The 25,409-nt window shown below is 40.3% G+C and overlaps 2 protein-coding genes and 1 long non-coding RNA gene across 3 annotated transcripts in view; 1 reads left to right on the plus strand and 2 right to left on the minus strand.

The window, feature by feature from the left end:
* Positions 1 to 1,647: 1,647 nt before the first annotated feature.
* On the plus strand, positions 1,648 to 7,200 carry LOC132575898 (uncharacterized). The gene is made up of 2 exons (XR_009555710.1): positions 1,648 to 1,819; positions 6,920 to 7,200. It is a non-coding gene; the product is annotated as an uncharacterized LOC132575898 (long non-coding RNA).
* A 2,515-nt stretch (positions 7,201 to 9,715) lies between these two features.
* Positions 9,716 to 18,661, minus strand: RBX1 (ring-box 1). Its single transcript, XM_060245393.1, has 5 exons — positions 18,395 to 18,661; positions 15,919 to 15,997; positions 12,321 to 12,391; positions 11,158 to 11,243; positions 9,716 to 9,864 (listed from the first exon to the last, which is right to left on the minus strand). Exons 1-5 carry the CDS (start codon positions 18,470 to 18,472, stop codon positions 9,852 to 9,854), a joined length of 327 nt encoding a protein of 108 aa, XP_060101376.1. The 5' UTR covers positions 18,473 to 18,661; the 3' UTR covers positions 9,716 to 9,851.
* A 4,666-nt stretch (positions 18,662 to 23,327) lies between these two features.
* The window catches only part of XPNPEP3 (X-prolyl aminopeptidase 3), a 50,370-nt gene continuing 48,288 nt past the window's right edge, over positions 23,328 to 25,409 (minus strand). The window contains exon 10 of the mRNA XM_060245394.1: positions 23,328 to 24,890. Within this exon, the coding sequence (XP_060101377.1) occupies positions 24,730 to 24,890 (161 nt within the window). The 3' untranslated portion in view covers positions 23,328 to 24,729. The remainder of the gene's footprint in view (positions 24,891 to 25,409) is intronic.

A 25,409-nucleotide genomic window follows, 5' to 3' on the forward strand; every position in this document is an offset into this window, starting at 1 on the left:
TGTGGATCTCCCCAGTGGCCAGCTCCACCCCCAGCAGGAGCTTGGCAGCCATACCTACTGCCTGGTCCTTTTAACTGCAGATGCCTGGGTTTGAACATGGGACCTTCCGTGCACCAAGAAGGGACTCTTCAACTGAGCCACTGCCCCTCTTCAGAGAGTTATTTTGGTTGAGCTACTGTGTTTTTGGCAATTATTGGTAACTATTACTTCTCAGAAGCTGTTGTAAAGGTTCTGAATTATGTTTTACGAACTCTTGTTCTTTAACCCTTTTGAGCTAAATGAAAAAGCGATATATAAATGTTTCAAATAAACAAGAAACTTGCCAATTTGCTGTCTTTTAATAATGCTCCACATCTGTTGTCTGAGGCAGCTTTATAGCAGAGCCAGCCATGTAAAAATATGATGTACAAACAATGCATCAGAGCTTTATTTAAGCCAGAATGTGCTACTGTTTTAAATACCAAAGTTCCAGTATGGCTAGCTCATGCAGTGGGCCTTTGCCCACCCCAGCATAACGTGCAGGTTTCTGAATGCTTGCATAGAGACATGTTCACACTTAAAGCCAAAACTAAAAACCACACTGCCCTTCCCCCCTCCTTTAGATTGGAATTCTTCAAAATGACATCACCACTCTTTTAGCCTGGAACTCATTTGGAAAAAAGAAAAAAATGCAGAGAGACGGGAGGCTGAAAAAGGGACCCCCTATGGAATCTGTACTTCATGGCAGTTGTTGCAGAATGCAGACTGGAATATCTAGGTTGTCCCCTCTGCCCCCTCCCTCTTCTTCAAACAGTGCTGTAGGTTCATCCTGTAGTGGCAAAACAAGGGAACTTGCCGCCATACAACTGCACACTTCCTGCCAAAGCTCAAATATGCTTATCCCTAGAGCCTGGTTCAGTGCCAGTCATAAAAAGCACCCTGAGAGTGTACAGAGTGTGTTTCTTCTTCCCTGAGTAATCATATTAATCTAAGATAAAGACGTGAAAGAGATTTATAGCAGGCCCCAGCTTCTTAATTTGTAATTTCAGAAATCAAGAAGGAATTCCATTTTGAAATAATCTGGCTATACTTATAATGGAAAAACAGTTATTTTCTTCCTTTTGCCTCAAGGAGAACTGTGCTTCTTTCACCAGCAAGCAGACTTTTTGACTTGGTCTCACTGTCATTATCCATTTTGTGTTCAGCATTTTCACTTTTAGGGCTGGCTACCGTAATGTTGCCTCGCTTACTTTCACGCAATGCAATTAAAAACAAAAAAAAGCCAATTGGCTGTTTACAAAATATCCCGAAATACTTATTTAAAATTACGTTTTGTATCAAACTCTTTAAATTAAAATTAGGAAGGAAGTGGAGAAGGAACGCTACGTTCAGACTGAATTGTTTTGTCGGGTCCCTTTAAGACATGGACTACCTTTCCTTTTTATGTAATCGCTGAGGGCTGGGGCGAGGCTTCATCAGCTCGTGAATCAGAAAGCTCCCTTCAGACAAGATATCTCAGGTTTCCTCTATAATGTCCTGTCCTCCCTCCCACTCACAAAGAGCTGCATCGCAGTACCGTGAACTGCAGCTTTTGCTTAGACTGTGCTGGGTAGGTTGCAGGAGCAGATGTGATTGTTATCCAGTCTGTGCCTCCCCCCCACCCTTTCCTAAAAGGCATGAAGGAAAAGGATAATACATTTTGCCATTTGCGAGGAGGGCCAATCAAGTTACAGGCAATTTCACTTCCAGCCAGTCGGACAAGTGGTGATTTGTGCTTCAGCCAATCAGAATTGCTCCTGAAGCTCCACTTCAACTCCCATAGGGAGCTGGTTAATTGCAGGTTAGTAGCTGCCAAGATCTGTTCCTTTACGCCTGATGTTTCTCGATTGGTAGAAAAAGGGAACATTACCTTCTCCTAAAGTGAGTCGTATCCGTGGTCTCTGGTCGCCCCCACCCTCCGAAAAGGAAATAACCTGGAAATTAAGTACACGAGCAAAAAACAAACATTCATTTAATTGACCCTCCGGGGCCGACCGTATGTTTTGTGCCGTTATTAGAGATTTTGAATTCGTACATTTAAAAGCTGCCGTGCGGGATCAAGCCAACGATATATCCGTGAAGGTCTCCCCGTAAATCCCGCCTCCAGCCCTGCTCTTCAGAGGTTTGCTGCCTCTGAATATTAGTCACTGCAGCTACCAATGGGACTTCCCCCCCCATCTTCTCTGAAACTACTGCCCCTTAATGTCATTGGATGATCCAGATGTCTTGCCTCTGTATCTACTTTTGCCACCCCGTTCATAATTGTATAAATCTATAATGTCTCAATTTAGTAATTTTATTACCTAAACTGAAAAGCCCTTTAATCATTTTGGTGCCCCTTTCTGCATCTTTTCTATGCCTATGATAACCATTTTGAAAGGCAACAGGCCGAACTGTGTACAGTATTCTAAATTCGTTTGCATTGTAGTACTGGCTGTTTTGCTTTCAATCCCTTTCCTAATAACCCTAAGATTAGAATTTGCCTTTTCCACTGCTGCAACACTGCAGTCCAGCATTTTCAGGAAGTTGTTCACTGCAACCCCAAGACCTCTTTCCTCATCAGTCACTCACTCTCATCAATGTCTTTGTAAAGTCAGGTATTACTTAAATTGATTCTCATTTGCCACATTCCCGAGGGGCTTGAATGCCTCACAGTGTAAGGTGTGTATACATGGAGCAGAGTAACATGTATTAAAGCAGATCCAGGTGGGTAGGCACATTGGTCTGAAGCAAAAGAACAAAGTTAAAGTCCAAAGGCACCTTTGAGGGAGTGTTATAACACACAAAATTCACACCCTGAATAAAACTTTGTTGGTCTTAAAGGTGCTATTGGACTTTAAAGTAGGACTCCCCAGCCTTTTAGAATCTGTGTAAATCTTTGGAAATAGCATAGGATGATGAGTGCAACCACAAAAATGTCAGGGAATGAGGTTATGCATAATTCTAATAGTAGCTTTTCAGTATTTTAGCCAGAGGCTTTGCTTAACACTCTGCCCTTTTAAATGAACATATTGTTTAAAAGTATTTTTTGCTTACAACTTACCTCTAGTCACATAGTGATAATTCTTGTGGTATGGTGGTAGCTGCTGCCAAATAGTTTTTAAATCTGTACAGCTAACCAGAAGTCCTGGTGGGCAAAAGCCTCCCTGGCCCTACCCTCTTTCTGAAAACACTTGGTGGGCCCTGTGGTGGGGACCCCTGCACTAAAGGCTCTGCATATAAAATGTATTGGATGACATTAAAGTGGGCCTCTAGACATGTTTTCACATACTTTGGCTTGTCCACAGGTGCATGATTACACAATGAGTTAATACGCTTATAAACAAGTGTACACATTCAATTGTATGCACACCCTGGACATTATATTCCTAGTCAAGTGTTAGTATTTTGTGGAATCAGCCTCTTCACACACTGATTAGAAGGGGGGGGGGGGATCTCAGCATACTTTTGCATTCTTTTCCCCAATACAATGAAATTACCAAAACTCAGTAACAGAAATGTCCCAAAGCTATACAGTTCCCATCCATCAGGTGTGTTTCTACCCGGGTCTAATCACAGTGGGAGCATGAAAACTGACTGAACAAAAGCTGCAAGAGGAATCATGAAGAAACTCTGCCTAATAGACCATGAGAAGACCTTGTTTGAATGGAAGGACAACTAAGCCTTCTGAACCAGTAGGAAAAACCAGAGCCAGTGCCCAGCAGCTACATAGGAAAGTCCGCACTAGTCACATGAAAGGATTAGTAGTCTAAAGGGGTGGCTGCTCACTAATAGTACTGGCAACAGCAAAAAATCTGTGAACTTGGGGTGCTGCTGCTAAGAAAGTTGTAATGGAAACAGAGATTGTAATGGAAACAGTTTAATCTGATTGATATATTTAATACAGCTTGTTAGGCTGATAATGCCCCTTAACATATAGTTTAGCAGCAGAACAAAGTTTGAATCCAGTGGTACCTTTAAAACCAAGAACACTGAAGAAGTGTTCCTGCACACAAAAGCTTATACTTTGAATAAAACTTTGTTGGCCTTAAAAGGTGCCACTGGACTCAAACTTTGTTCTGCTGCTTCAGACCAACATGGCTTACCCACATGAATATAACTTTAGCACCTGAACTGCTATACCAGCACTATCTCACCCAAATTCCATTTTTTAAAACTTCAAAATAAAACACACTGATGACAGTACCCAGGAATTTTTTTCTTTCATTTTTTTCTGGTAGAAAAACATCCCCTCGGGGAGGAACTGAAAGAAAGTACTACAAATTTGGGGAAGTAAGGAGGGGTAAGGAAGCTACTTGAAATTGTCACCTATTGAGACATTCACAAATTGTTATTTTACAGGTTAGTAATCATCTTTGGCTAGGAGAATCTTTGTGTTTTGTTGGGGGGAGAAGTGTTGCAGTCCTATTGATACAGTCTAGTACACTTCAGTCCTTCATCCTTTGATGACAAGGGAGAAAGCTGGACTTCTTGGAGAGGGCAGTTGAAGTAAATGGCTGAGTGTACTGAGGCTATCTGAATAAAATCCTCAAGTCTCTTCTTGAAAGGGAAAAATCATGAATCTTATTTGGGGCAATCTATGCAAGCATAGCAAGATTATGGAGAATTGGTAACTTTTCCAAAGAACACTAGGACCAGAGTGACACTGATCTGCTATGGTCTATTCAATCATAGCAGAGGCAAGAATCAGATACAGGATTTTTTGAGTAGTGGCACCTGTTCTATGGTATGGTAGAGCCTTTCCTCTAAAGTTTCACCCAGCACCTACACAGTTCTTTTACATGCCTGGTCAAAATGTTGCTGTTCACTCTGGTTATAATTAAGGGGTCCTTTAACAGCCATTAAGTGTGTTTTTTAATCTCAAATTGTTATTTAAAGCTTAGTTTGGTGTAGGGGTTAAGTGTGTAGACTCTAATTTGGGAGAACATTTGCTGAACAAAAACAAAAGGTAAATGACTATACTTCTCAAGGGCTGAGAATAAGAACCTACCCAAATCTTTCCTGAGATGTGGATGCAATCTCTTTTGCTAACTTCAAAGTTACCATAATGCAACAAGTTTCAGATGGAAGACTCCAGTGTGAAACTATTAACATTGAACTAAATTAGTACAGTTGGTGCTGTGTAGCTGCTCTCAACAAATCCTAGCAATGGCTAGTTCACAAGAAAAGGCATTGTTCCTCTTTAGGTGTTTGTTTACATGGCAGAGTTTGCTATGCTTATTCATCGCCAGTGACTGCTAAATGGGTCCACACCTATAGCAATCAGATTTTGCATTTGACTGGATTCTGTGTTAATTTATCCTTTGTATGGTTCAGTAAATCAACTGTTACCCTTTGGACTGCTTTATCTTTTGAATCCACTTGTAAAATAAAATTCTCTTCTCTACCTTACGTGTATCTACCCACATGAATGATTACTTCATACATCTGATACTAGGATATTGCCCTCAGAAAGTTATCCTACAAAAAAATTAGTCTTTAAAAAAAAAATCCATTGAATACCTTTTATTGAGGCCACCTAAAGTAACACAACACAGTGTGCCAGCTGTCATATTCTCTAGAACCCTTCATCAGGCTGGATGTTCAAAAACAAAAGTGGAGTTGGGGATTTTCTAAGCCATGATGTTAAGGCCATTTATCTGCCTCTTTGGGTAGAATCCTCAGCTGACTTCATTGAGTGCATGGCATTTTGCCAGTTTGGAAGGGTCCTTTGGAAGCGCTTCACAATCTCTTGTAGTTTTCACCCATCTTGAATAGTATCTGGAAGGCCACTTCAAAGGGACTGAGCAGCAGCTGCCTGCTAAAGGTCTTCCATCGTTCATATATAAATCCACGAGTAAACCCGCCGCATGTATAAAACCTGGAGTTGACATCCTTCCCAGGGAGTGACACCATGGCTTCCTATTTCAGCTTTTTTGGGTAATTGCTCTAAATTTTACTTTCCTTGGCATTAAACATTATTCCCTCCACTGCGCCCAGCTGTTATTTCTTGCTGCCCATCAGCTTGACAGCTTCCTTAGCTGGGCCCCTCTACCTCCATGCCCTGTCCCAAAAATATATTAGTCTTAAAGGCACCAAAGAAACGACACTTTGCAGCGCTTTAAGTGTTGTAAGAGTTCTGCATACCTGTTTATAAATGGATTTGATGCCACTACCTGCAGTAGCAGGGTTAACAGCAGTCTGCCTTTGACCTCTAGCTACTTTAATGTAATTTGCATAATTTTACAAGTATTTCCAGGTTTTTCAGGCTGCATCTACAGCTAACTTCAACTACTTCATGAATTACCAGTTTATTTTTAAAGGATGCAAATACAATTTCTAGCATGCATGACCACCACAGCCACCCAATGTTCCAGGTGTTTGTTGCAAAGGACAAACCTACATGTGCCAGTTTGAAGTAGCACAAATAACTGATCAGTGTAACCTCTCAATAATGATCATGTTAAAAAAATAAAATTGAGATTTATGTCATCTGAGGGGGTCCTATCTGGACTAAAAAAACTCTTATCATGAATACTGCAACTGTTCAACATGCTATTGAACTTTCAAATATGCTTATGGTACAGATCTAAATTACTAGCCATGGAACAAAGATATGCTTGCTTCAAGCTTATAGTTTCTGGGAGATGAAAAAGACAGAAAGTAGTAGACTAGAAGGAAGGAATAGACTAGAATGTACTGACGGAATATAATTTTTTCTAAAAGTAAGCCTATCTGGAGATAAGTGTTTTGTCCTCTCTTATACAAATTTCCATTCTTTATCAGTAGAACAGAGGGGCCACAGAGGTTTGGTTTTTCAGCGTAGTTGGATGTATGATCAGAAGTAAAAATTACTCCAGGAAGATTAAGACCTCTTCCCTCCTCACTCACTAGATGATTCATAGTTTACTCTGCCCAGCAGAACTGGTGGAATTGCATATAGCCTACCCACTTGAAAATGAAGGCTGTCAACAGCTTTGCAAGAGCTTGGAATGGGGCCAGCAGGAAGAGGAAGTTGCTGTACAGGACAGACACCTGAAGAACAGGAAGCAAAGGAGACCGGCTTTCATTCCTTCCTGACTCATCAGAAGAATTTCTTAGCTCAGCCAATGTTAACTATTTTCATTAAGGACTTTAATTACATGATTACAAAGCCCTCTACTAATTAAATACTAAAATGAAAGTATTGAAAAATTTCAGTAACACTACCATCTAATGCCTGATGTTACTGAAGCAGTCAAATATTAACTGCTGGACTTTAAAGTGTGTTTAAAAACATAAAAAGCATTTTTGTTAACCTGGAAGCTTCTAGGTTGTTCTGCTAGCTTTCTATACATGTCCACAAGGGCAACTGTAACCATCAGACCAGGGTTTATTAACAGCTCCCCCACTAAGGTAAGTAAGAACTGTTACTGCTTATGTTTTCTTTGTTGCTGCATATGGGCTGTGAAATAGATCAGAAAGGCAGCCCCAACTCTGCAAGAGTTTCACAGGCTGTCAAGCACCTTTCCATCATGCCTTTGGTAGCTTGTGAGAGTTCTGGCTGACTTGCTCCCTTTTATTTGTACTTGAGGTGATATTTGTTTTCAAATTTAATGTAAGCTGCTCTAAATCTTGTTGATTGGGAGAAAAAAATAGGATATACTTTAGTCTGTATTCTACATTTACATTACAGGGTACATTTGCAAACAGTTATGCCTTATTTTCTACATCAATCTGTATATAGTCCTATGGAGCAGAGGGGCAAATTGTCTTACCTGGATGCATTACAGCTGTTAGTGGAAGACAGCTTGCATGGCTCTATACCCTCCACCCCCACAGCGTCTACCCTAGAATGCTTATCTCAGGTATAATGAGCAGAACAATATAAAGCCCTACTGGATCATAATGGTTGTTCATCTAATCAGAAGCCTGCTGCACAGTGGTGAACCAGTTAACCTGGAGGCCAGCAAACAAGGCGTAGCAGTCAATGCCTTCTCCTTATGTTCCCATTAAAAACATACACTCCTTTCTATACAGTAATTTCAGAATAGGCAGTATGTTGTATGTTCTGCCTTAGTTTCCCTCTGAAAGTCAAACTCAATTTATGAATGGGAGAGAGGAGTAATACTGGGATGAGAAAACACATTAGAAGTGTTCCTTCAGAACATGCACTCTGGGCAGAATATGCACATCTGCAAAAGGCTAGTTGTACCCCAGTTCCTAGAAGAACATTCCAAGTTGTGGTCCCAATTCATAATTTCCATGTACAGGACTATAAAGAATTCAAACTTATACTCCATTCAGAGATATGTTTCTTTCACAGACTGTCAGCTCAATTGCTCATTATTGTTGCTATACCTCTGTAGAGAATCGCAGAGGTGGTATGCACAGACTGATCACAGTAAGCAAATTTAAGATGGCTGTTGTTGTAAGCCATTTACAAAAACTGTTTTGAATGTGTCTGTACAAGTATAATTTGTCACTACTGTTATCCTTAAATAGAGATGAAATTGTGGCTTCTCTACTGTTGAAGAGGATGAAGCTTTTAAAAATATTCTATAGTGGCTAAGAAATATAGGACCTCATGCAGTTCATCACAGGGATACAAACTTGTACAGTAATTTGTTGTGTCTTTGGGTCACAGCCATTTTATGAATGAGATAATTTTGCTTCACTAGAACATCATGAACTTCTTCCTGTTACTGCTAGATAATTATTACAAAGTTATGAAAAGAAGCATAAGCGAAAGTTGCTTTTTTGAATTAAGCACAAGGACAGGGCTGGCCCTGCCATTAGGGAAACTAGGTGGTTGCCTAGGGTGCCGGTGGACTGGGGGCACTGAACTGGGCACTCCCTACATGACTCAGTGAGGCAACTACCAGTGGCTGCCTCTCTGAGTCCCCTTGCACCTCTCAGGAGTCTCCCAAGAGGTGCAGGCAATGGGGGCTTTCTCCCTGCCTTTGCACCCCTGGGGTGCAAAAGCAGGGAGAGGATCTCCCCTCTCCGTGCCTCTCAGCGTCTTCCGAGAGGTGCGGACTGTTGGGGCTTTCTCCCTGCCTTTGCACCCCTGGGGTGGAAAAGCAGGGAGAGGATCTCTCCTGCCCATGCCTCTTGGTCTCTCCTGAGAGGTGCAGACTGCGGGTGCTTTCTCCCTGCCTTTGCACCCCCTGGATGCAAAAGCAGGGAGAGGATCTCTCAACTGTCTCTCAACTTTCTCCCTGCCTTTGCTCCCCCAGAGTGCAAAAGCAGGGAGAGGATCTCCCCCCCACTTCATTCTATCCTATGGGCCTAATCTTTCCTATAGGCCCTATAGGATAGAATGGAGGGATCAAGCGTCTCTGTGGCACAATGCCAGAGAAGGGTTTTAAAGTTTAAATCCCCTTCTCTAATGTTGTGCCACACAGGACTCCATTCTTTCCATGGGCCCACAGGTCACTGCTGCTGTGCAACTCTAGAGAAGGGGATTTAAACTTTAAACCTTCTCTGGTGTGATGCTGCAGTGGTGCAGGCAAAGTTAGTTTTGCCTTGGGTGCAAAATGCTCTAGGGTTGGTCCTGCACAAGGAGACAGCTTTCTCAGATCAAGTTTTGTTGATTAAAGCCCTTTTTGAAGAACTGTGCAGACCCTGAAGCACTTTTGAAAATGTTCTACCTACATAAGAATTTCCCCCTCAAAATTATGTATCACAAGGACTCACATTCAATGCAAGATTAGTCCAGCTAAGAAAAGTCATCAGGCAAGACAACCAGCAAATTTTATTACTATACACAATGACTGTATTAATGTGAAAACAAAAGGGCAGGAATGACTCTTTTGCAGGTGAAACCTTAACTGGTGCAAGAACACTAGAACTTCGTGATCTTCTCTTCCTTGCTAATGCCCATACCTAGAAGAAAAATGTCACCACTTTTTAATAGCTGTTATCAAAAAGATCATTTTTTCATTCCTATGGAGAGTTCTGTCCAGCATCATGCCCACACTTGTTGTTTTGTACGGAGTGATTACACTGCCATTTAGGGGTAGTAAACATACCAAATTGTACATGTTTAAACAGGAAAAGCAGCAATATGGCACACCTGGTATTCCAACACCAGTTATCTGACCCCAAATGCATGACAGATAAATGCTGGACATTCTTACCGCAGATCTCAAACATGCTACATCAGACCTATATACATCTTCTCAGATAAGAACACTGTTCCTGTCTGTCAGCTTTGTATATAGTGAAAAGGCTATAATCTATTAATTCTTGGTAAATGGTAAAATGCTTTTAAAGGCATTGCTTTACAGGAGAAACCTATCTCATGTACAAATAAACTCAGCAGAGAACTCTGAAACGCAGAAATGAATTACATGGCATATATCAGGAGTGGCCAATGGTAGCTCTCCAGATGTTTTTTGCCTACAACTCCCATAAGCCCCAGTCATTGGCCATGCTGGCTGGGGCTGATGGGAGTTGTAGGCAAAAAACATCTGGAGAACTACCGTTAGCCACCCCTGCCATATATGATGGGAACAGCTTCTAGATACCCTTATATCAATCTCCCATGCTTCTTTATTGCTTTTTACCATCTCCACTCATGAACAGCAGCACTTCAGCTAATTAAACTATAGGACTGAGGACACAGACCTGTATTCCAGTGCAACTTCTGTTTCCTCATAATGAAAAATCTTCTGAATCAAGGTAATGATTTTTTCCATGGGAAATGAAACAAAATTTATTTGAAAATTCATTCTACTGATGTAGAATTCTGTACACCAGCATTTCCCATTTGCAGGGTCATGATTCGCTACCGGGCCATGCAAACCTCAATATCAGGTCGCCTGGGCGGCCCGACAGCCCCCTCCCCCCTCTATTTATAAGAACATAAGCCTGGACCACGGGGAAAGAACCAGGCTACAGAGGGGGAAAGTTTGGGAAACCTTGCTGTACAGTATCTACAGAGATTTTGCTATCAATGCGGCTTTTCTCCATTACCTAAAGAGTGAGACTATTGTTAAACTACATTTGTTAACCTAAATGCAGCAAAAGGAAAAAGTGTTTCTGAGTGCCAAATATTTTGCCATGCAGAAACAATGTGCTTTCAAATGAAGGAGAATTCTTGCAACTATACAGTGTCTTGCCAACACTAAGGATGGTTCCCTGCCTCTACTGTTAAATACAGCACACGATACTTACTTCTGGAACTCCCATTCTCGGTTGTCTAACGGGCACACCTGCCGAGTCTTAAGCCAGCGAGAGATGCAATGAAAATGGAAAGCATGCTGGAAAAAAATGTCCAAGTTACTCAAACGACAGGCTGTGACCTGTATTTATAGGTCTAATAAAGTTATATTGTGAAGTTTAAAAACAATCAGCATGACAAGAGGGAGATGTCACCATCCAGCATAGCACCGTAAAGGCTAGTAAGGAACATTTTCAATGAATGTAACTGTTTGAAGGAGCCTATTAATGCTACATACATTCAGCCAGCAGAATGATACATTGTGCTGAAGGAAGCAAGCACAGGACTGAACAGAATCTAGGAGCTAAGTCAAAAGAACATCTAGGTTTAATATTTAGAACAGAACTTGGTAATACAGGAAACTATCTAAACCTTTGAGAAGCAACAACTTCCAGTATAAAGGCCAGTTAGTTTGCACCCTACAAATACTCCCATCTTGCCCCAGTAAATATCTGCTCTGCCATTAAAGTTTACCCCACCTCCTCCACCATGTTTCTCACCATTTAATACAGCATAGGCCTATGCTAGAAGCTAAGCAGATATTTAAGTATATGTACATGAACAGTATATGCATGTGCTGTTTTCAGAAAATCCAATCCCTAGTTGTTATGGCAAACTGTTTTAACTAAACATCTGATTCCATTAACAGCAGGAGTGAAGCCTATGCAATTCTGAATTCCCATATGTACTCTTAAAGGATTACTTTGAATTGTGAGCCTTGTTAAGAACTTGCAGTTTCTTAAAAATTCTGCTGGAGTCCTCCAAACATTGCAATACCATCAGCACAGACTTTAGGCTTCTTCCAAAGGAAATTTATATTAATAGTTAGGCTGCTGCCATCATGCTTTTCCCTTGTGACTGATGATAGCTTTCAAATAATAATTTTGAGAAGCATGTATAAAATTAGTTTATGTTAAGAGCTATTAACTACAACTGGATGTATTTGCCCTCTTATTTTCTTTCCACCCGCTTGTGCTAATTGCCTCTTGTTTTCTCAAAGCCTCTGTGACTTCAGTTCCAAAAATTTCCTTGTTGGCAGATTTAGTCTTTTACTAATCTGATGGCAAAAGTAGGAAAGGGTCAGGTCTTTACAACTGTTGAGAAATAGATTCCTTACATTACAAACGCCCCATGCAACAGTGCATTCTTCAGAAGTAGCTGATGCTTGGTTAGCTTGACATTCTATGCCTATGGAAAAAAGTACAAGGTTAACACATTTCACAGTATGAACACATTCAGTTGCTACAAATTTATATCTGGTAATCAGGAAATACTATTGCCAGAAACCTTATGTATTTTTATTGTGTCAGAAAGCTATACTGTGTCACAACAATTTGAAATCATAACAGCCAGTTCCCAGTTTTATCAGTGTGACAGAAATTACTCTGGCATAACAGATTGCAGATGTCTAGGGACTGAGGGTACACAGTATTTACATCCTCACAGTGGTGGAAGCTACTTTTGCTGCCTATGTACTCTTCTTTATCATACAGGGCCTGAAAATGGTTCTTTGAGCTCTGCAAAACCAGGGAGAATGAAGCAGTTCTGCAACAGGCCAGGCAGTAAATTTGCAATGCACAATCTGAAGAGGATTCAAGAACCACCAGTTGCTCTTACCAATTGAATCAACTTGTTATTTTGTGGGTTTTTCCCTTGACTCCAGTGTGCATTACATTCTGTCCCTGTAAGGATCAGGTGGCCCAAAGAATACATCTTCACCACTCATCTGAGTGTCCTGTAATGATAAAGGTGTGGTTGCTGAAGTGGGATAGAATGGTTCAGTCTTGGGGACTCAGTGGAGAAGTCATATTTTTAAAAATAACATTAAAAACTTAAGATCAGGGGAAGCTCATGACAACTACTGTTCACATTTAATGGCTGCAAGTGTCATGTTATTTGTGCTTTGTTGAAGAAATACAGCCAGTTTTATAGAATGGTCCTAAATTCTGCTATTACAAAAGCAGGAGGAAAAAAAACCTACATTGAGGATTATAAACCTCCATCATATCTTTAGTCACCTTTAAGATACCAGTCTCAACATCTTAACTTTTCATTGCAGTAGAAGTGGTCAATCCCTTGATCTTTTAATGGCTCCTTTTAGCTCTGTAATATCTTCTGAACTGGCGTGAACAGGACTATGCACAGTATTTTAAGTGTAGCGTCACAAAGGATTTAAGTAGCATTAGGATACCTGGTGTTTTCTTTACAGTAACCAGGCAGTGGGTTGGATCCACCTCAAAGATCACAGGTCTTCTTCACTTTCTCCTCTCCTAAGAAGCCTATTCCAATGCTAGGCATTTTTATTCGCAGGACTGCAAGACTGCACTGAGTAAAAGCCATGTAGGCTGGGAGGCAGAAGTGAGAAGGAGAAAAGAGTGAAATTGTTCCCTTCTTTCTCAGCACCATCACTGGATGCAACCCATTGAATTTGCTTCCTTTCATCCCTAAGCACAGTAAACAAAGTTTGTGAGATCCCCAGTGTGGACAGCCAAGGTTTCTTTCTGGGTAATAGGTAGTCATAATGCTCTTCTTCATTTAATTATAATTAAAAAGTGAAATGCAGTAGACTGCTTCATGGGGAAATGTTTAAGAAACCATATACTATATTTAGTGTCAATCTGCTCTTTAGAAGATTCAGCTGCAGATCAGTAGAGCTAAGGGACAGGCTAGAAAGGTATACCAATATCCTACAAACTATCAGTATACTTTCCAGGCACCTGGAATTTTTAAATGGATAAGTTTGAGTTATACCAACCATTCCACTTTACATTATACTTCAGTGGACAGATCTAGATGAACAAGAGGGGATTAAATATCCTTGAAAAGCTAGTTTTGGATTAAAAACTATTAATATACTTGCAGCCAAATCTCCTTTCTAGGATTTATTCCAGTCATTCCTAAATTTGCTAGAGATTCCTGTCAATTAATATGTAGCTTCACAGTATCTTACCTCTCCTGCAATCATTTAAAAATACTCAATATTTCTTCTTCTTCATTTAAAATGTCCAAATATTTGTGGAGAATTTTTCCGCACTTACTGACTTATCTGAAGTCCTCAGTCAGTTTGCTATTTTACGACACCAGACCTCTGATAACACAACTACTTTTCCCATACTGTGTGTAGTAGGCCTGGTGCAGCTCTTAATGTTTCCAGTTCGAGCTAGTTCTCCCAGCTCCTTGCACAACACTCTAACACCATGCTGGTTCTCAGCTCTTAACTGTAGATTCAGGTGGAAGCTGTGTTGGCCTGAAGCTGCAGAACAAAGTTTGAGTCCAGCGGCGTCTCAAAAGTTCTATTCAAGGTATAAGCTTTTGTGTGCAAGCACACTTCCTCACTGTATCTGAAGAAGTGTGCTTCCACACAAAAACTTATACCTTGAATAAAACTTAGCTGGTCTTAAAGGTGCCGCAAGTCTCAAACTGTTCAACTCTTAACTATGGTTATCATTACACTGTCTCCATTTTACCACTAATCCTATTAATGTTAAACTCAAGTTAAAAATCAGGGTTTGAAGTGAAATAATCCCACTCTGTTTGAGATTGAACAAATCAAGACATTAACTACAAGCAACTGGTCTAACTACACAAGCATGCATGTCTGCTCAGAAGTCCCACTTCATTCAGTGGGGCTTAATCCAAATAAGTGTGCATAGAAGTACCAACTAGCATATAGTACACATTCTTCGTAGCATTAAAATCCCAGTTTATTCACAGACGTGAAGAACATATTAGTTTTGATAAACCAGAGCCTGTATTCCAAAGATATGATAAAACATCTTATTCTTCCACATTAACCATGCAAACTCACTCTTGTTCTACACACAATTTACAAGAGCTCATTACCACTAAATGTTGCCTTAGATTTTTTCAAAAGATATGGCCGCTAAAAACCAAACCCCCATATTCATAGAACTATGTCTATAATGCTCTGCTTACAGGATCCTCAGGAGACTGGCCTAGAAGAACCGTTAAATCTGATCTCACTTGAAAATTTAATGTTTATTCTCCTAGATCTCTGGAAAAATAAGAATCAGAAATTTTTAGTGTCCTAAATATAATGTCATTTGATTTGACACATTTAAACAAAATATTAAAACTCAAAATATAAATGTACCACATGTTAATTTTGTGTGTTAAACAGAATTCACTGTTTATGAAACAAGGTATCTTTAGAAATGAAAAGTTTTCTGCATAAAAATAAGACACTAGAAAGTTTTCAGCACCACATCTTGCCTCAGACCTGTATAGACTCTGGCTTAGATCAATACAGAATGCACATTGATTGCCAAAGTAATTCAGCTAACAGTTTAGTTTAATACACAGTGATCAGTGTACAATCTTGGTAACTTGGTTACATTCTCTACAAATATAAAATTGTTTTAACATCATGGCTCCTTAGTATCAGCTGAAAAGCCTGCAGGACAGTGAGCGATCTGAGAACCTGAAACAGAAATTCCAAGACCAAGCCACTATCATTTCCAGGATTCCTCAGAGAGAAGCCAGTAAAACTGGTTTAAGTTTAAATTGCAGATGTAGTCTTAACAGCTGTCCTGATTTCATCTCTGTATCTATACACCATAATCTGTCAAGAACTGAAACAGCTACATGATTATTTGCCTCACAGACCCGTTGCACATTCATAGTTACAGTGCCTGAAATCCCCTTCCCCACAACCACCAGTAAAATCCCCCCTCCTCATGACCACCAGTACTTACACAGATCCATAATGTGGTTTCTGCAGATGGCACAGTTGTCAACCACAATGTCCCAAGCCCAGAGAGCTACTGCATTCCACTATAAAAAGAAGAAGCATTCTCTAAGTGTGTACCAATGGCTTATACTGGAATTCACTTTTATCTTTACTCTCAGTCATCTCTGGCCTCTCAATGCAGCAACTGGTTTATACACATCTAGAAACTGGATTACTCCACAACACTAATGCCCATTTTCTTTTAAGTCACAAAAATAGAGCAGCTTAAGAGCTGAAATAAGTTTGCTTAGCTCATTCAACTCTACAGTATACACACAACATGTTTTTTTTTTAAAGATGAAAAAATATGTAGCAAAACTAAACAGAAGTCTTGTGATAATCTGAAAGTAAACAAGATTTTATTTTACCAGGAGCTGTCATGACGATGTGACTTCTAGTTCACAAAACTACACTAAAATAAGTCTTTAAAATGTCACAAGATTATGGTCTTTAAAAAAAAAACAATTTCACAAAGCTGAGCTGTAAAGAGGAAAAGTAATTTCATTGGTTGCTCCCAATGAACTTGCTCCCCAATAATTTTTTTCACACAGAATAATTATATCCCACACTACAAAGCATGTGAATGAAAAACCATAAAGGTTTTTTTAAAAAAAATTCAGACAAACTTGATTCATTTGTGAGAAGCCCAGTTTATTTCTGAACTCACATGCTCCCTCTGCTCTTGGTGCAGAGCCAAGATCAACAGACTTTTAATTTAGAAGTGCTCAATATAAAAATAACTCTGTGATGTTCAACTTGGGTTTATTTTTTATCTATGAACTATGATACCAGTTCTTTGGCAGGAAACAACCCCCCATTTGGTATAAAACTTGAATTCAGACTGGATAAATCAGTTAAGTCTTCAATTTTGGATTGGCTTGTGAGGAAAGGAAGTATGTGAGCCTGAGAATAAGACAGGTTCTTGTGACAAACTTTGGTTTGTTTGTGATATCTGAATACAGTCCCAAGTATCACACTATGGTAACTGGCTCTGCCAAGGGGCTCTAACTGTTCCACCTTGTACATCAAATGAGATGCAACATTTGTAACTGTGCTTGGACTTGGATCATCACCAGGGTTTCCAGTTGAGCAGAAGAGAATCAGACTGTCCTGCTTTTGTGCCTGTCCTGGCATGAAAATTTTTCCACCTGTTAATAGCTTCAGACTAAACTGCTGTCAAAGGACCAGCCATACAAGCCAGTTGAAAAGCTGACAGCCCTGGTTCTATTGCTTGAAAAAAAGATGCTTATTTGTCTCCTCCAACTGCACCTATAGTTATGAGTAATGTAGAGGAAAATAACTTAAAGCAATAAGCATGTTGAGTTGTTTGGATTTCTATATTTTAACTTTGTTTCACTTGCACCCAAGACAACATACTCAAGTCAGATAATATTAACCCTTTCATTATTTATTTATAAAGAACTGAAATATACATGCCCTTTGGTGGCAAAGAAACAGAAAAAAAGATTTATTCCTATCAAGCAAGAAGTGATCACAGTAGCACCCCAAAACAGTTATGCTTTTCCATGGTTAAATAAAGCTACAAAATAGCATAAATGACTGACACATATATCTTGCTCCACCCAGTTTTGCACAACAGTATTGTTATATTTCCCATTATGTTAATACAGCTAAAGTATAACAATAGTCACTACAAAACTGTTCCAAACTAGAAGCAAACTAAAAGATTTAAAGTACAATCCTATGCAGAGTTACTCCAGTCTAAACCCACTGAATGGATGGGCTTAGACTGGAGTAACTCTTTCGGATTGTCCTGTTAATGATTTAGCTTCCCAACAACTTATGTTTGTTTTTTGATGCTATGCAATTTGAGTATTAAAATAGTATGACACAAAGATATTTATTAATTCCTATATTACAAGCACCTCAAAGGAGAGAGGGTGAACTGACTATTTTGCTTAATCTATTTTTACCCTCCGAATTCAATGCAACATATACAGTCCCTTCTCCAACTCTGCCTTAACTAGAAATTAGACTGCGAGGAAGTTACTTGTCCCAGATTAATCCAATGAGCTTTAGGACTCAGTAGGAATTTCCAGTCAGGTTCTAATCTACTACACCACAATACCAGAAACATACACAACTAAAAATATTCAGAGAAGACAGAGGCAACCCCCGTTTCCTTACTTCCCCATCTTCCTCACATTCCTCTAGCACTGAACAACAAATCAGCCCTACACTAGCGCCACTCATTCCTACGTATCCCCACTCCAACGTCAGCCGTTGGCTCAGAATAAGACCCATCCTCCTGGGATGGGCCCAAATAAGACCCACCCCGCTATAGACTCCCCTTTAGTAGAGAGCAGAAAACAAGAACCCGGTTCCTGGCAAGAATTAAGCCACTCAGTGTCCTCCCGGCTTCACGACCCTACTGTCTCCAGCACGGGTTTGAACCTAGTAGACTGCCCCGTAAAGATTACCTTCTTCACTTCAAAACGCTTCTTGCCGGCACTACTATTAGCCCCACTCGGAGTGTCCACATCCATCGCAGCTGCCATTTTGGATAAGCTAGTACCAACCGGTTACCTTTACCGCGCATGCGCGAGGTCCACAGCCTCGCCTCGCGATATCTCGCTTCTACGCCGAAGCTCTCCTCCATAGTCACCTCCTCCCCCCTACAAACAGATGTGTAAAAAGGAGGGGGAGAAAGAGGGGATCTGATCACGTGCCCGCGATCTCTTAAAGGCGCTAGTCAGGGCGGAGCCCGTATGCAGGCTTCGGATCGTCTTCGCTCCGGGTAGACTTGCCCAACCCAAGTGGGGGAGGAGGGAAAGGCTCTTTTAAAGGGATAGCTGCGAATTCATGAATGTCAGTTCGTCGGGGAGCTTTTAAAAAAAGGGTTGAAATTGTCACTTTCCCAGTGTTTTCAAGGCCACGAATTCCGCGCCAAGCAGCGCTAAAAGCCGCCCGTGTACAGCCTCGTCATGTCCTTCAATCTTTATAGAATCACAACGTTTGTTCGGACCAGCCCTTGGGGTGGGGGGGTGGGGCTGCTAGGAACCCTCACTCGCTCTGAATGCGTCCCCCCCCCTTTCCAACAGCGCTGCCCGTCGGTCCATCTATCCATCCTCCCATGCACAACCCTAATAGAGATGACTAATCTTTGCTAAACCAGTGCGTCCCTACTCCTCACGAGAATCCATTATTCTCCTTTAGTAAAGCACTATTATATGGTATATACGGGCTTCCCTCCGCGCTATATCCTTTGTCTTCAGAAAAGGTAGAGATCCCCCACCCCCCGCCGCGCGGTACAAATTAGCAATAGTGGCTTGTAATGGCTCGTGGGGCTTCACTCTGCGCTTTCGGCCTGAGCCGAACACCCTCTGTTCGAAAGTAAATCTCATGTTCAGTAGTACCTGCTCCTAAATAGGCTTTAGATCGGAAGTCGTACAGCGTATTTATAGGTAAAATGGGGCTTGCTGCCTCGGATAGGATTCTTGCTGCACCACTATCATTCTTCGCGATCGTTGCGCTAAGTGTTTCTTGTGCCAGCAAAGTGACTGGGCCCCGTTACGATCGGGCGAACAGCAAATTCTGGCCGCTCTCAGTCATAGTAGGGATTTGTACCTGCTTGGGGGATTCTCCAGGTATGCGGGGGAAAAAACCCAACTGAGTAAATTAACCAAAATGAAACTGGGAGGGGTGGCCTCAAGAGAACCAGGCTGCACTTCATGAAGTGTGGAATGTTGTGAGTCAGTTAAATGACAACACAATGTGTGTGTGTGTGTGGGGATTAATCCCTCCCCCCCAGCCTGAGAAGTTAAAGAATCTTCCAGGGCGACATTTTGGGATTTCCACCCTCCTTCCAGCTTGCCCTTGCGTATAGGAAAAGCAGACAGCAACGGCACCTGAAAATTTGAGTGAACTTCCTAAAAGTTACACCAATGCATCTTAAATTGCTAATTGTTCCTTGATTTGCTTTTTCATGTGTCTGAAAGATCTCGCCCCCCCCCCCTTCCCCAAGCAAGCAGAGTAGTGCTTAGCAAAAGCAAAATCCTCAAGGTGTCTGCCCCTGTGACTGACACTGACTGAATTGTTGACAGTAACCAACAAAGCTGCTAACACAAAGGGAGCTAGAACTTAAAACCAGCATGGCACCTTGCTGTTAATGCTGTAAAGGCTTATATATGCTTACAATGAAGCAGGGCTTTTTTTGTAGGAAAAGCCCAGCAGGAACTTATTTGCATATTAGGCTACACCCTGACATCACAATTGTTTTACATAGGAATTTTTTGTGGAAAAAGCCCAGCAGGAATCATTGCATATTAGGCCACACACCCTTGACATCAAACCAGCCGAAACTGCGTTCCTGCTCAAAAAACGCCCTGCACTGAAGTAAGTTCTATTGAATGCAGTGGATAACTATGAGAACAAACCTAAGCAGGTCTGCTGAGAAGCAGGTCCCAATGGTGCTTGTCCTTAGGATTGCAGCTAATATTAGGATTTCAACTAATATTTCTGCATAAACCTACATGTGTTTACCTCATTCTCCCCACACCCGCAGAGACTGTTCAAGAGAGCATAACAGCATCTCCCTTGCCTTTAAGATACGCAACTGAGACATTTTAAAAATGTTATTTGGAAAATATTTTAAAACATTAGCATATTTTAACACTGTCCTATTTCCTTCAGATTTTCTTACACTGTGAGTGTTTTGGTAAGATATCTGTTATATCAAATAACAAACATCATGAGACCTTGAAATCAAAATAAGTGACAAACTTCCTATTGTTGGTTTTGAATCCCTTTTTTGCCATATGGACACCCTTGTTTCTCAAGCAGCTGCTTTCCAGGTATCAAAACCATTTTTTAAACAAGTATACAGTTCAGGTTGCAATCCTGTGCACACTTACCCGGAAATAAGTCCCATTCAACACAGTATTTGCTTCTTTGCAAATGATTGGATTGCACAAATATGACCATATGATTAACAGTGCAATTCTACACAGTGTTGCACCACTTTAAGTCCATTGTTTCAGTGCCTATTTCTGGACAGAAGTTATATAGTCCTGATAATTTCTAGCATAGAAATATTTAACTTAACAAGAAGAGTCAGGGATTGATAATTTGAGATCAAGAACAGTAGTGTTTTTAGTGTGAATTATGCTTGTGCTAGGTAATTTCTAGCTTCCCTAGGTTGTGATAGCAAATTAGCTAATATCCTAGACATGGCAGGTAAATGAGTGAAGTGGGGGTAAACAAGGCAGGAATTGCAGATAAAGCCAAATGTGTTACATGAGCCTCAATTCAGCACTACATACAATAAAGCACTAGTCCAGACAGCCCACATATGAGCAAAGCAGCTCACAGTTGAAGTCATAGTAGCTTCTTGTTTTTCTTCAATCTTCTTGTCTCAAAACAGGTAAGAATTAGACTATGATACAACAACAATTTGTTTACAGACAGCTCAGATTTGGCCTGAACTTTAAGGATTTAAAAATGGGAGACAGCACCTGAGGAAAAGTGACAGCATTTTATTCAGATGGAAAATATGGTTACATTATAGAATATTTCATACAGAATAAAAATCCAGTAAATATTTCACAGTTTAATACGGTACACACACTGTTACTGTTTTTAAAACTATAAGGAATACAGGCAAAGAAATTAGCACTGAAGATATCCAACAGGATGGGATAGCTTCTTTTAAGAATCTCATATGATCTCTTTTGTCTAATAAATATGCCTTTCAACATTGTTTTATTGGGGGGGGGGACTTCTCAAAGTTTTTCACCAAAGCTTTTAAAAAATGGTTTGTAATTAAGAAATACCCCAAAACCTCTGTTCAACAGAATGTAGATCCAACTCATAATGTTTGAAACTTTTTAAATAATTAGATTGTTAGCTAATGTAGATGTATGAAATAATAAAAGGAAAACCAAAGCCCTATTAAAAATACAGAACTTTTGGTCTTGCTTTCATTGGACCAATTATACACACTTAACTTACTCTGGTGTTAAAGCTCATAAAACTCTTTAGGACAAAAGAATCCTAAAAAATGGGAGGAAAATGTATATTTACTTGAGGCTGTTAATGTGGCATTGATTTGTAAAGAATACTGTCTAAATAACAAAATAAAACTGCTCAATTTAGCCTTCTAATTAGTAGATCCACTATAGCATTCTGAACAAAAGGATAAAATATGCTGTTCTTGGGTATTCTTCCCTTCCCTATAAAAGTGGTGATGTTAGCCCTATTGATTAAAATCCTTGGATACTGCTCAGCTTTTTTATGCTGGAGAGTACTATGTTCTGGATTTCTCCCAAAGTGAAGATGCTATGCTGACATGTTTATTCAACAACACCCTCCTCCTCTCATTGGCTTACATCTAAAGAACCAAACAAACAATAAAGCAGCCTTATAAATTAAATGCACCGATCTTTGGCTGTTGTGGTGAAGTATTGTGGAAGGAGGAACATGAGCAGCTTGTCCCTTAAAAAGAAGCAGTCCAGTATTTGGCTGCTACAGAAATACTGGATGTATGATGTGTGCTGTAGCCTCACAGACCATAAAAATTGCATATTTTGAATCCTGCCTCTTCCCTCTTAACAAAAACGTATGTTTATCTGGCTGGGCAGCTATACTGGTCTGAAGCAGGAGAACACAGTTTGAGTCCACTGTTATCTTTAAGACCAATGAAGTTTTATTAAAGATATGAGCTTTCATGTGCATGCACACTTCCTCAGATCTTAAAGGTGCCACTGGACTCAAACTTTATTCTTATGTCTATCTAGAGACTGATGTCCTTTTCACATAACACCCATCTGCGTGTACTCACCAAAGACTGGAACAACTGAACATTAATGTATTGGTCAAAAAGCTAGTATCTTCTCCTTGAATTATGTTATTACAAGAGGGGCACATATTGATATAAGGGCTCCCTAAGCGGCAATCTCATACTTCTGCATTTTAAAGCTTTTTAAAAATTCCACCTTTATTGATAGTCTTCCTTCTGAAGCTTAGCAGAATACTATGCATATATATATATATATATTTCTCTTTATAAAAATAATATCTCTTATTTAGAGATCAAAGAAGTGCTCCACAAAGTCTAGTTGCTTGATTGTTCTGTAACACTTCCTCCTTTACAAAAAATCCATGACAAAATATGTATTTTAATATAACTAAATCAATACAACATTTCCATTTTATTCATGTTGTGTCTGTTTTCATTTTTCCATTTCTAGAAATTAGTCCATTATCCTATTTATTATGCTATCAGAACCTGATGCAAAAGGGACTGCTGTTTCGTGAAGAAGAAAGGTCTAACATTCTTTATGGAAAGAACACAATTGTCTAAAAGTCACACCTCTCTTTATATTTTGATAGGAATATTTCAAAATATCATGTTTAACTCGCTACATTTCTCAGAAAAATATTTGGAATTAGGAATTTGATATTTTCCTTGTCACTATTTTTGTGTGTTTTGTAAAGAAAAATGGCAGCTTAAAGCATGTGAACTATTTTCAACAGCTTCAGTCTGCAAATATTTTGCTTCTGGGTATCTGCACCCCAATGCAAAAGGTTGGGTCAGCCCTAACATATCCACTCATGTCACAAAAACCCTAACATATCCACTCGTGTCAGCAGAAATCAAAGATATGAAGAGATAGGAAGAAAGGAACTCACTAGGGTGCCAGGTCCGACTCACAAATTATCTGGGGACTTTGGGGGTGGAGCCAGGAGCAAGGTTTTGACAAGCGTGCCTGAACTCCAAAGGGAGTTCTGGCCATCACATTTAAAAGAGCTGTGTTCCTTTTAAATGCCTTTCCTCAATTGGAAATACTGGGGGATGGGGGCACTTTCTTTGGGGGCTCATAGAATTGAACCACCATTCCAATCTATTTGAAACTTAGGGAGGGTTTTGAGGAGAGCACCAGATGCTATGCTGAAAATTTGATGCTTCTACCCCAGATACCCATAGATCAATTCTCCATTATACTCTATGAGGGCCAGTCTCCATAGGGTATAATGGAATGCTTAGTGGATATCCCCCCCCCCCCCACTTTCTGGTAACTTTGGGGGGAGGGCTCAAACCAAGCAGCATTCTTTATCTATCAAACTAGCTCATAAACATTATATTGATATTTGTCTGCCTATTACTAATTTACAAACACAACTGTATGCAGAGTTAGTCAAGCATTTGAAAACCACTCTGCATAAGATCAGGTTGTTACATGCATTTCCCAGCCATAACACATCTCGATTTCTATGTATGCCCTAATGCAAAAGACCTTCCTTTACCTTCTAGAAAGAAGCAACTAACATCTTTGAAGTTTTGTCTGGTAATCCTCTATAAATCTCCATCCGCTCGAAGATTTGCATTGATATTTTGAATATTATCTTTTCTAAGAAGAATAAAGCAAAATTTTGTCTTGCTCCCAAATTAAAATAAAAGGCAATCTGCACCAAAGCCAGAATTCATCCCAGTTTGCCCCCCCCCAAGAGAAACTGTCAGGCACATGGGCCGTGACAAGCAGTGAATAAAATTATTACAGAACATATGGAATACAGATTCTTCATCTGATTTCTTTTACCATTAGTAATAAAGTAGAATACTTGCCAAATAAAAGTACATTTTCCTCATTTTAATATGATTTTTTTCTGTCCAAGATAATCCTTCCCAATAATGTTTCCTCAGCAGCAGCCATCAGTCTTGACATCCTGTAGCTCTTTCATATAAAAATATAAATACAGGAATTTACTAAAGGAGCGCATTTCCCGATTTGTATCTGGAAAAGGTGATGAACAGTGGTCAAGAGTCACAGACTTGTTCGACATCATATATTTCCTTTGGACAATCTTCTGACAGAATCAGTGATGTGTTTTCTGTCACTACAACATCATCCTCTATGCGTACACCAATGCCACGGAATCTTTCAGGGGCACTTGCATCATTCTCAGGGATGTAGATGCCTGGAAATTAAAAAAAAGATAACCCAAGGACTTAGATTACAACTTATGAAGCAAGTCTGCAGTATCGCATTCCATGGTTTAGAAGGCAAGTCATGTAAAAAAATTCTGAGCAAGTAAGTATATTCATTTATTCTAGCTGAAAAACATTCTAAAATTCCAATATAATGATGTTTTTATATCTGTGGTAGTGGAAAACAGAAGCCACATTCAGTGCCAGTGCCAGGGGTTTTGGCATCCTAGGTGGCAAGGGAGGGACGGCTTTGAATGCTCCCAAGTGCACGTGCTGCCCTGCTGCTCCCGCTCACCCTTTCCGGGTTTGTGCACCCACCACCTCTGCTCAGCCCCTTCCCTGGCAGCAGCGAGGGTGAGTGTGGCAGTAGTGGGGTGTGTGGCAAGGAAGGGCTGGCTCTGAGCACATGTCGCCCCCACTCAGCCTTCCCAGGTCTGTGCTTCTGGTAGAAGCAGAGACCTGGGAAGGCTGAGCAGAGACAGGGCAGCGTGTGCACTCAGAGGTGCTTG

This window comes from Heteronotia binoei, chromosome 8, assembly GCF_032191835.1.
Source record: "Heteronotia binoei isolate CCM8104 ecotype False Entrance Well chromosome 8, APGP_CSIRO_Hbin_v1, whole genome shotgun sequence".
NCBI lineage: Eukaryota > Metazoa > Chordata > Lepidosauria > Squamata > Gekkonidae > Heteronotia > Heteronotia binoei.

Bases quoted from the DNA above. Each gene is read 5' to 3' on its own strand.
- RBX1 (XM_060245393.1), bottom strand. From the start codon at position 18,472: ATGGCAGCTGCGATGGATGTGGACACTCCGAGTGGGGCTAATAGTAGT. The intron at 15,998-18,394 runs GTAATCTTTACG...TTCTTTTTATAG, and splicing joins AGCGTTTTGAAGTGAAGAAG to TGGAATGCAGTAGCTCTCTG. The intron at 11,244-12,320 runs GTAAGGAATCTA...ATTTTTTTCCAG, and splicing joins TTGCATGGGGCGTTTGTAAT to CATGCTTTCCATTTTCATTG.